General features: G+C 37.4%; 1 protein-coding gene across 1 annotated transcript in view; it reads left to right on the top strand.

Annotated features, from left to right (window-relative positions):
- LOC144957249 (uncharacterized) overlaps positions 1-10,773 on the top strand; it is a 15,653-nt gene extending 4,880 nt beyond the window's left edge. The window contains exons 2-3 of the mRNA XM_078888330.1: positions 1-33; positions 4,262-10,773. The exon at positions 1-33 is cut by the window's left edge and continues 228 nt beyond it. Of these exons, the coding sequence (XP_078744456.1) occupies positions 1-33; positions 4,262-5,484 (1,256 nt within the window). The 3' untranslated portion in view covers positions 5,485-10,773. The remainder of the gene's footprint in view (positions 34-4,261) is intronic.
- Positions 10,774-12,500: the final 1,727 nt, after the last annotated feature.

Raw genomic sequence — 12,500 nt, forward strand, 5'->3', positions numbered from 1 at the left:
TACCAAGAAACCACAGCGATTCGTCTTTGAAAGGTGAGGATTTTCATAATCTTTAAATTGTTCTCTTTGTGCTGCTATGTGGTCTCGTGGTATGACACTCGCCTTTGGACATGAATGTCCAAGGTTTGAGACCCGCTGCTCTGAGTGAGCGGCGCATAGTTGAGTCTTTGAACAAGGCTCTTTACTCATATATTCTCACCGTACTCATTGGCCTAGAGTTTTGTAATGATATCTTTGTTATCAAAGCCAGCATCTCTCTCTCTCTCTCTCTCTCTCTCTCTCTCTCTCTCTCTCTCTCTCTCTCTCTCTCTCTCTCTCTCTCTCTTTCTACATCAAAAAGAGGGACTCTTACTAATACTTATCCACGAGTGATAAAAATTTCAAATTGACCCTCTCCTTACCAGTCATTTTCAGGATTTTCCCCAAAACTTCACACTCAACTAACACAATCACTCAGACATAATAGCAGAAAAGTTTCTTTAGCAAAACATGCTCTACAACACACTGTCCATTTTCTTTTAATTTTATGATGTACAAAAGAAATTTGAATAAGAAAAATGTTTGGTGTATCGTATCGAATGTGACGATTTTCCTATAGTTGGTAAGGAAAGGGCTAAATCATCCCATTTATTGTCTCTAATAGAAATAAACCGGTCGAGCTAAAAAAGCATTAATGTCGGCCTGTGAAGAAATTGTATTTAAATTGAAGATGAAGTTAACCAATCGTTTATCGAAAAATTAATGACTTCCGACCTTCACCTTTCAAAATAATTTCCCATGCTCTGCACAAAACGGAACTTGTATTGAAGTAGGTCACCATAACTTGTTACGTCAATTAAATAATAAAAACTAAAACAAAGGGGAATAATAAGGAACAATGTGATGTTTTTGTTTGTTTGTTATGTTTGGGTTTTGTTGTTGTTGTTATTTTGTTTTTTTTTTGTTTGTTTGTTTTTTTTGTTTGTTTTTTTTTTTTGGGGGGGGGGGGGGGGGGGGGGTGGTTTCTTTCATTTATTTTTTTGTTTCTAATCTCGACAAACTTAAAAGTAACATTTATTCTTCTAATATTTTCAAATTTTTACTGACTTTAACTCACTCAACCCTAACACCGACTATATCCGTAGTTTACCCGGGGTTACTTTTACCCCATGCCTATTTATTATATTTTTCTGAGAAAAATTATAGGCGTAGTATCAAAGCTAATGTTTTTAGTTTTTTGCATGTTAATGATAGTTGAGTACTATCTATGTGCATGCTCATTTTTAATACATTTTCCAATTTTGAAAAACAGCAAAAATCTCTAGGGTTGAGTGAGTTAACGGTGACTTTATAGGAGATTATATAACTGGAGTGTTACGTATAATTCAGTTTTTGACCAATAATATTGAATATTTCCTCACCTCGGAGATAGCCACCAACCCTCCCAGCCAAGGTCGAGCTCATCCCGCGTCGGAAAATTCACTAAAGCTCAAAAAATTGTGTATTTATTCTTTATCGCTCTCGTGATGCTAAGGTCAAAAAATTGTGTATCTATTCTTTATCGCTCTCGTGATGCTAAGGTCAAAAAATTGTGTATCTTTTCTTTATCGCACTCGTGATGTTATTATATCTATCCTGCAATGTTTTGAACTCACTCACAACACAGATTATACGCTACTGGACTATTGACTATCTAGTAAAAACAAATTATCCAACATGTTTTGTTTGACACGACAAGATACGTAAACAACAACATAGATATAATGACAATGGCATTAGACATGATTTGAAAGGAGACAAAATGTGACCTTCGCCTCAAAACGGTATTAAGTCGGGTTGGTTAAGATGTTGAAAATTGAATTTATAGCCAGAAATATCAGACTTGTGTTGAGTTTGTATGTTTTATTGAGGAGAATGGAGACCGTATTTTAAGGTGCGAATGCCAACAATTATATTTTTGACCAGTTTAATATTAATTCGCTTTTTAAGCATATGGCTCATTCCGGCATAAAACCGTTTTGGGACGATGGGTCACAAATACAACAATTTGTAACCTCTAGGTTAACTTGAAACACTATCTCTTTGTATTTATGTAGATAGATGAAGAAAAAAAAAACACGCTAATCGATCGCAATTTACTTAATGACCTTCCACTCTTTGGGGGGGGGGGGGGGGGGGTCCGATAGCTCAGTTGGTAGAGCACTCGCTTCACACGCAAAGTGACCGACGAGTTCGATCCCGGCTGCAGTCGATATTTTTTCTGACCCCCTCTGTCCGTCCACCCAACAGTGATTGGGTATCTGGGTGTTTTAGTAGATCTGGCGGAAATTACTTTTGCGATAGACTAGCGTCGTATCCAAAGGATAGCAAGCAATTGACGATCAGTCACATATTATCATGCTTATCCAAACAACATAGCGCTTTTAATATATAGAGCAGCGCAATATCCACTAAACGTGCTCAAAGCGCTTTACAAGGGGACGCTGATCAACAGCAACACTACTTAACATATAGAACGTGGCATTACGCCTGTTAGGCGATATTACAATTTTATTTTCGGACAGGGACAACGCTGATAACGACTAGGTACTCATTTTACACCTGAGTACGGTTAGAGAATGTGAGTTAATATCCTTTTTCAAGGAATCAACTATGCCCCGAGCGAGGCTCGAACCCAGGACGTTCCGATCCGAACGCGAGTGTCATACCACAAGACCACATAGCCGCATTGATGATAACGTTCATCAGCAGAGAGAATAAAGCTCAATGTACATCTTGTAATTTATATCTGTTTGACAAGCACATGCCCTCCATGACATTAGGAGTTATCATTCGTTTGTGTCGAGTTATCAGGAATCGACAACATTTATCCATGACCCATCGTCACAGACCTTCCTTCGACCTTCACCTTGCACCGAATTGAACGTGTCATGAGCTGGGTCACCATAACTTGTTACTGTTACGTCACTTAAATAATCAAAATAAATAATTTAAAAAAAAAAAAAAGGGGGGGGGGGGGGGGAGGCAACAGTGAGCTGCTTTTTGTTTGTTTGTTTTGTTTTTGTTTTTGTTTTTGTTTTTTTTTTCTTTCCTGTTGCTGCTGATTTTTGTTGTTATTCACACTCTAAATTAAACTATAATCTAACTTCTAATTTCGACTGACTTTTTCGATGATTTTATAGGAGATTGTACAACTGAGATGTTATAATTTGTTCTTCTGAGCCATTGGACTCATGGAGACGGAGTTTATAGTAGCGTGAAATTGACAATACCTTTTGCTTGCTATTCTTTGGATAGGACGCCAGTCTATCGCAAAGTACTACACGCCAAATCTAACAGACCCAGGTATCCAATCACTGCTAGGTGGACGGGAGAAGGGGGGGGGGGGGGGGGTCAGGGAAAAAAATCTCGACTGCACCCGGGGGATCGATCTCGGTCCCATTGCGTATAAAGCGAGTGTTCTACCAACTGATCTATCGGTACCCCCTGTCAGGATTTTAAGTAATGTGTTATTTAGACCTATAAATGAGCTCTATAAAAATTGACTGAAACTGAAACTGAACCTCACTGAAACTCTTCGTATCAGAAAAATCCATAAAATCGAAATGAATAGTAAACAGAAAGCTCGCTTGAGCAAAACAATTGCAGAAATCTAATTTACATGGGAATTAATTAGGCTACTTACTATTGTTTCTTATAATCAGGTACCCACATCAGTGAAGAAATGGTCAACCAGTTTGTTTACAACGTGAGGCAATCGAGATGTGCTTGTAGCAATCATATAACTTTCGATTTGAAGGTGTCTTCTTCATAACGCACTTCCGGCGTTCGCATTAAACTTTTTCATACTTTTAGGTTAAGTAATGTTTTTAATGTTTTTGTTAATATTGGCCGAAGAAGGATTTTTGATCCCGAAAAGTTCCATATTTGGTATTTCGTTCTTTTTCCAAGCTGGTATATTCAATTTTGTCTATTTCTTTTAGCAGCTTAACTCACTCAATCCTAGAGATTTTTGCTACTTTTCAAAGTTGAAAACAAATGTATTAAATTTGAGCATGTACATAGATAGACGTCTAGTTTTACTCAAATGATAGCATTAACATGCAAAAACTAAAAACATTAGCTTTGATACTACGCCTATAATTTGTCTCAGAAAATTGTAATGGGGTAAAAGTAACCCGGGTAAACTACGTATATAGTCGGTGTTAGGGTTGCGTGAGTTAATGTTCACAAAGAAGGTTGTTTCGTGTTTTAAATTGAATCAATATTCTGTCATCCTCAGGTCTGATCGCGCGAAACAATTCTAGTCTCAGCCAAGCTTCCAACTGCGATAAAGATGGCTACGGAGGCGGAAGCGGAAGTGGTACCGGTGGTAGCAGCAGCGGGCCTCCTCCTCCTCCAGCAGGATCTAACCTGAGCCGCACAAACCCCAAATTCCTCAGCAAGGGGTCCAGAGCTCTGTCCTGGTGTGCCACGGAAAACAGCGGATCTCAGTCGAAGCTGGAGACGCTGTTCGAAGGCAAGAACATCAACAACAACAACAACATCAACGGAAGTAGCAGTAATCTCGTCAACAGTAACAGCAGTCTCAGCATCAACATGCCTCACTCCAACAGCAGTAATAACTTACTCCTCAATGGAGCAGGCAGTGGTACGGATGACCTCACAATGCCCTCCATCCATCCTCTTCCGGACAGATGTGTTTCCGTCAACGGAATTCGAAGTCGGGAGGAACTCACGAGACTCCAGGCAAGCAATAGGAAATTGATGAGTGAGGCTGGGGATGTGGAGATTTCAACTCTGGACGATTTCATCGACAGAGGTCGTATGAGGAGGTCGCAGTCTGATAATAAACTGTTGGGGAATAGTTACTATAACAGTATGAACAGTCTGAATAGTGGAGGGTATAGCGGTGGAGGAGGAGGAGGAGGAGGTGGTGGTGGTGGAAATAGCTTTAATAACAGTTACAACAGCAACGGAAACAAAAACAATATTATGAATGGGAGTAGTAATAATATTTCTAGCAGTAAAAACAATCCTACTATTAGTGGAGGAAATAATAATAATAGTAGTAATGTGAAAAATGAGACAAGTACTAGCAACGAGCACAAGCCGAGAGGAGCGAGTAAAACCAAACAAAACCATCGGTCGATGTCTAGGAATTTATCTGTGGATAGAATTGATAGACTTACTGTTAAACCAGCTAGGAAAACCTCCACCTCTTCTAGAGCAGGTGTAACGTATTCGCGCATGCGCAGGGTTAATTCTGTGTCCGCCCTGAACACGCCGAAAGCTGGCAAGGGCAAACTGGGCGCATCGGAAAATTCCATGGATGACGGCCTTGACGACGAGCTATGCATGGAGGCCAGCGCTAGATTGGTGGAATGGTTGAATGAGGTCAATAATGTGGACGAGTACGATACCGATCCAAAGGATACTGTAGTCGATTACCTTGATGAGCCGCCTCAGACCGATACTGCCCTGCATGTTGTATATAACGGATGAAGAGATACAATCAAAACGATTTAATTTTCATGAAATTCCAAAATCCACAAAGATTTTTCTTTGATAATATGAATTCCGGTTATACCAAATACAGATTGCAGTGCTCCAGAAATATGCAAAATGATTTGTTTACAACTGCATTTCGTCAATGAGAAATGTCTCATTATCATTGTTGACAAATTGCAATTTGCCATTTCGGAGCAAAATAATTTTCTTTTTATCAGAGTAATCAAAAGAATCTTATACACAAAAGAGAACTCCAGTATATTCTGCTGAAAAAAAAGGAACAAGACATTGTAATCTAACAGAGTGAAACATACCTATACAGTCTTTCTCTATTTTTCATGGAGATTTAATATCATGTTGATGAAATAAATGTACATGGGCGGAGAACTGAGAATGGAGAGCATCGTATATAAATGTTGTAGACAAGAGTTTAGTATATAAACAATGAACAATCTCATTAGTGGACAAAATAGGGTAGACAAGTCGTGGGATCACATCTTCCTCTTTTTCCGGTTCAAAACTATTTGGAAGTATATGACCACTCCTCAAATTGGAACCAGATGTTGACATCGCATTTTGGTTTCCTATTGCGTTGACAATCTAGGTCTTATTTACTGTGCTGATGTCAATATTATTGACAAATGATCTGGCAAAAACGGGCGAAGCTGGCACCGAAAGAAAAATATGGACTAACTTATACATGAGGAGAACAAATTAATCTGGACAGCAACCCACTCTTGGATATACAACAACAACAACAATAACAACAACAACAAAGGATATATCTGAGACGGCGTGTACATATTCACAGGCCTGATTACCTAAATTGATATGGGCTCATTATCATAATGGAAATAGATTCAAACCAACGCAAAATTAAATTTTCTCCATTGCAACAATGTTAAATCCGGCCCTTAATTACACTGGGTTTTCACCTAGATCTCCGACCTTCATGAGGATCACGAATAATGTGTACAATATTTTTTTTTCAATTTTATAATCTAATGTAGAATACTCTGAGCGTCTATGTGGTCTAGTAGTTTGACACTCGCCTTCGGATAGGACGGTCCAAGGTTCGAGACCCGCTCTGAGCGGCGCATAGTTGAGTCCTTGGAAAAGGCTCCTTACTCACACTCTCTCAGCGTTCTCGACAGGTGTAAAATGAGTACCTGGCCGTTAACAGCGTTGTATCTGTCGGGAGGAAAATGTATTATCGCCTTACAGGCGTCATGTCTCGTCTTATATGTTAAATGAACACGTTCAGCGGAAATTGCTCTATATAAATGCTCTAGTTTATTTGTTTGTTTTGCTATGTTTTGATTTTTTTTTTTTTGAGTTAACATCGGCCTGGAGTGCTGGGTGATAAATGACCAAAAACTTGCAATTTGGCAATGTTGTTCTACATAAATATTGTTATAATGTTTCCTGTTTCTTTTCATTCTAGAGATTTTGTTGTAAAGCGTATAGAGTGTTCCAACGGGAATATGCGATGTATTATAGGCGCAGTATATTAATAATCATTAGATCCATATCATATCCGAGACTGAAATGCCTGACAGAGACAGGAAACTTCGGGAGTGGCAAGAGGGTTTTAATAGCAAAGTGCGCGTGTCTTGATCAGGCTATGTCAAGTCGGTGATCATCCTCTCGCTCTTATGTTTAATTTTAGTACTAGTGGAGAACTCGCAGTATTTGCAGAGAAATAAAGACTGTTACGAATAGGCAGTCATCTGTTTCAATTATTATACATTGCATTGTGGAAATTTACATAAATCGAGACGAATCTTTGGAGTCATCAACGTTCAAAATCGGTCTGGTAATAAAGTCTGTGGGTGCGCGCAAATGGATCTGGCATCGAAGCGACCAGCTGACGATTCCCGCCGACCTCAAATGACCGATCATTACGCCCTAGCAGATTTCATAAATAACCATTTGAGCCAACGGGTGATAGAATTACTCTTAATTTAAGACAGGTTGACAAGTTACTTGTATATCAATCTGTAAAAAATAGTTTTATACGTTTTAGATTAGCCGGTAATTCTGTGCTTGTTGGCAAATATTGTGTAAAATGAGTACCCCGCCGTTAACAGCGGTGTCGTTGTCCAAAAAATTATAATATTGCCTAACAGGCGGCCCTATTGACCAGGGACCCCTTGTAAAGCGTTTTGAGCATATTTAGTGGATATTGCGCTATATAAAGCTCACTTTTTAAAACATTGGCTGTACGGAACAATGTCAAACCCCTACTTTATTTTTTTTTAAATATAGGGAATAGATAACTTAAATTTAGCACAGGTTTTAGTAGCTTCTAACTTACGTTGGGTGATAAACTCTCATTAAATTCTCTTTTTATCAGAGCAATCAAAAGAATCTTATAACAAAAGGGAACTCCAGTGTTTTTTACTGAAAAAAGGAACAAGACATGGTAATCTGATACAGTGTAATACTTATATAGTCTTTCTCTTACACTTACCATCAATTCTCAAATGCTGTGTTTACCTACTTGACAATGCATACGCTTTGAATTCCAACGTTTCTTGTCGCGATGTTAGCATTGTAGTCTCGGATTCTAGTATTATACTCGAAGTGGGACCATCTGAGAATACAATCAGAGGAAATCATTAGCTACTCTGTATATTATAATGGGAAGATCGGGGTGAAAGGTTACAAGGTGTAAATTGACCATTGCGTTAAATATCACATGAGTTAAACGTTACTAGTGTCAAATGTCACATAGTTATATGCTTTCTTTCAGTATAAATATTCATAAATGTTTAATTGTTACAAGTCTTAAAAGTTACCGAGGTTAATTTCTGTTTTCTGATGTGCAAAGAAAAAACCCACGTATTTAAAATTATGGCTGGAAAATTTGTTTTTCAATTATCGATCGATTAAAATGATTAAAATTAAACTCTCATCTTGGCAAAAACTCTCAAACCTGGGACTTCGAAGGTTGATTACTTAATATAATGTATTATTGAATATCATTGAAGTAGAGTTTTATCTCATTATGAGTTGGCTGGTTAGTTAGTGTGTGAGTTCGCGTGTTCCAAATTACACTATATTATTGTTTAGGGTTATCAATTGGATTCAATAGTCTGATGTCACGGTGGGTCTAAACAAAGAAAATCGGTACTTTGTATTCTTCATGCTGGCTAAAACTTTTCATATTATGTCTTGTGATCAGAATGTGTTAAAATCAAAACATGATCAGATTTATAATGTTTTTTTTTCCTCTGGATACGCTTTTATGCTCGTCGGAGAAATATTCATAAGGGCGTCCGGCATTGTTCCGATAGTTTAGAGCCAGTTACTAAGTTACCACGCGTCATTATGAGGGAAGTGACGTTACAACTGTTGAAGCCTATTATTTATTAGGTTAGTTAGTTAATCCTCTTCGGGCCTTGAGGCACATAGGGCATCCACCAGACATCTCTCATTTTTGCGATCGGCTGCTTTTGTGGTGGCTGTATTCCAAGGACAAGGCCTGCTTCCTTTAATTCTTTCTCCACGTTCCTTCGCCAGGTTTCTTTGGGTCTTCCCCGCTTTCTCTTCCCATCTGCTGTCCAGTACAGGGCTGTCTTAGGAAGTGACCCTTTTTCCACATGACCCAGCTAACGCCATCTTCTTCTATTTATTTATAATATGTACCGATTTGAAATTGTGACCCACCGTCTCTAAACGGTATTATGTCGGGATGACTCGGGTGCAAAAACATTGAATTTATTGACAAAAACATGAAACTTGTGGTTTGTTTGGATTTGTTATGTAAGAGAATGAAGGCATTTTTTCACAATCGAAAAGCCCAAAAATTGGTATTTACTGTCAATTTAATTCTAAAGTCACTTTTCGGAGTCCTATTCATCCCGACATAATACCGTTTCGAGACGAATGGTCACAATTAGGCTCACACATATTTGTGTCGACTAGAATGTTATAATTTTGTGACCAATCACCCCGGTCTACCTCGATACATACCTGACCGACGTGCACTTATTTGCAGGCCTGATAACCCATTTCGGATGCCAGTGTAATGTAAAACGTCGTATGTAACCCATCCGTTAAGTTGGTATTATTGAATGCAAAAAGCAAAGAAAAGAAATCAAAAGAAAATTAACTTGTCAAAAATAAAATAAATAAATTGAGGATTTTTAGCATTATTATTATTTATAATTTGTTTTGTTTTCTTTCTTTTTTTCTTTTTGACATAATACCATACTGAAACGGCGGGTCGTATGTTATTTATATATTATATTATAATCCAACAAGAATGTCTTTCATAATGTGTAGTGGACGACGAATCAGAGAATCATGCTGTGCTTTGGAACAAAAATTGGTTTTAAAATTTTGGCCAGAAAACGTGACCTTCAAAAATCGACGATTAAAATCCCCCTCATTTTGTCAACAACAAAAATAAAACTTTCAAACCTGTGGTTCCAAGAAAAACTTTACTGAAGTCTCAGGTTTAAGATTTTTGGGGGTTTTTTTGTTGACAAGATGAGGATAATTTTAATGGATCGTTATTTGTAGGGCCAGTTTTCTGGACAAAATTTATAAAATCAGATTTTTTTTCCGAATGCGACAGACTGGACATTAAACTATAACTATCTATTTACACATTCCATGGAGAAAAAAACAAACAAATATTTTAATCAATGAATGAGCCTTTCGCATTCCAGTCATTCGGCAAGGATGCCTCGGCACCTTTTACTCATATTTTCCACATGTATCTTCCATTGTTATTTCTCTGTTCCTTGTAAATGCTAGTTTTTTTAATAATAATTGTTGTTGATTTTATATACGTCATTTTTCTTTTCAGACTAAATTTCTATTTTTAGTAACAATAGATCTTTGCTTTTAAGAGATACTATGAAGATCAGTTACAGTTCCTTATAAATTGTACACGGCAATAAAACCTGGCTTAACAGCGCATTCTGTTGTACTCTGAAAAACCATTTTCTAAAAAATTTAGCCAGAAAACTCGTCCTTTCAAGATTGGGTGAAATGACCCCCATCTTGTTCCAAATCCTGGGACTTACGAAAGACTTCACGAAAGTCCGAGGTTTTTCAGAGTTTTTGAAAAAGATGAGGGGGATTTTAATCGATCGATATTTGAAGGACGTTCAGCTCGGCGAAAATTTTGAACTCGTGACCTGTTTGGTACATAATTTACACATTGTTTTCAATGGCCGATCAGTCGATGTGTCTGTGCTGTTGAGAAAAGTCAAGTGAGTGAGGTTCGTTACACGTTGATTGTTGTTGAAAATAAATCTTAAAATCCTACGTTCTAGCCTCGGTCTTGCTTCTTTGCGACTTTGCGCACGGCACTTGACAGATGTAAATATAATACACCCATTCAACTCAGGTGTGAATGAGTATCGTGCAAAAAGACTGAATTAAAAGCATTGAGTTCATTCACACTGACATAACACAGTTTGAAGGGTGTTGGTCACCTTACAGTGGAACCCTGATAAACCAACACCACTGGACAAGAAAGATTGGTTGATTTTAACTCACTCAATCCTAGAATTTTTTGCTACTTTTCAAAATTAGAGAAAAAAAATGTATTAAAAATGAGCATGAACATAGATACTTTTATTCAAATATCATTAACATGTAAAAACTAAAAAAAACATTAACTTTGATACTACGCCTGTAATTTGTCTCAGAAAAATGTAATAAATAGGCATGGGGTAAAAGTAACACTAGTAAACTACGGATATAGTCGGTGTTAGGGTTGAGTGAGTTAACCAGCCCACTTCCGTACTCTGGAAAGACACATAGTATTTAAAAAATTAGCCAGAAAAGTCATCCTTCAATTATCGATCGATTTAAACAACCCTCCTCTTAGCAAAATACTCTCAAATGTTGGACCCGGCGAAGTCTTTCTTAGGTCCCGGGTTTGAGAGTTTTAACCAAGATATGAGTCATTTAAAGCGTCCAGAATTGAAGGAGGAGTTTTCTGGTTAATTTTTTTTTTTTAATACTTGTCTTTCCGGAGTACGCCAGTTAACTGGTTAAGCAATGTTGCCTGTGTCCCTTATTAACCCTCTCCGTACCACCTGCAGTAAAATCGTCACATTTGTTACGACACAATATAAATTTTTCTTATTCAGATTTATTTTGTACCTCACAAACTTTGAAGAATGGTCTTTGTTTATATAATAAGAATATAAAATTGTTTTGTAGAGAGCTTGATTGAATTTAAAAAATCAATTTTTCTTTTGGGTAAGCCTGCCATTTTGGGAAAATACTGAAAATGGTCGGTAAGGAAAGGGTTAATGGAGAACACAAAAATAGGGACGAGCAAGAAGTGTTTGATTTTAAGCAGAAGTTGACTTTAAGAGTGTTGACATTATGCGGATTTCACTGTATGTGTTGAAATTGAAAGAGAAGATTAAATAAACTTTTGAAACGCTAATTTCCCGAGGACGAGAGACGCATGCCCACAACCAACATAACGTTCTCTCTCTAATAACTTTTCCGCCGGTGACGTCACAGACTATGGGTGACGTCCAATCAAGCGACGCCACTCTTCCGCTAATCTCATTCCCTATACACATCTCTCTATAGACGGAACGACATTGACGTCACTCAGTTCTTTGTTATTGTTTTAAGCCAGACAGACATTTTTATGAGAAGTATTCACTAAATTCTATCACTCAGATTATAAACGTTTAAGCTTGCACATTGTTGTGTGTGCGTTGGTACGTTTTATCTGGCTGGCAGATGTTATGAATATTTGAACTAAACGCATAGCATTATTAAGATTCTTGTTGATTTTTGTTTCGGCATTGTCACTGTGCCATTTATCATGTCTTATATAAAGAACGTTTATGTCAATAAAAAATGATGTTATTGTTGTAAATTGTCATTATGTGTTGGAAATAAACTTGTATAATCTATCAAAAATCAATAAACAGTGTTTTTTCATTGCCATCTAAATCATTCATGCATACACACACACACACACACACACACACACACATACAAACACACGTTTATTGTTA

The sequence above is a fragment of the Berghia stephanieae genome, chromosome 11 (genome assembly GCF_034508935.2).
Source record: "Berghia stephanieae isolate SIO BIC M18660-M18661 chromosome 11, UCSD_Bste_1.3, whole genome shotgun sequence".
NCBI classification, from domain to species: domain Eukaryota; kingdom Metazoa; phylum Mollusca; class Gastropoda; order Nudibranchia; family Aeolidiidae; genus Berghia; species Berghia stephanieae.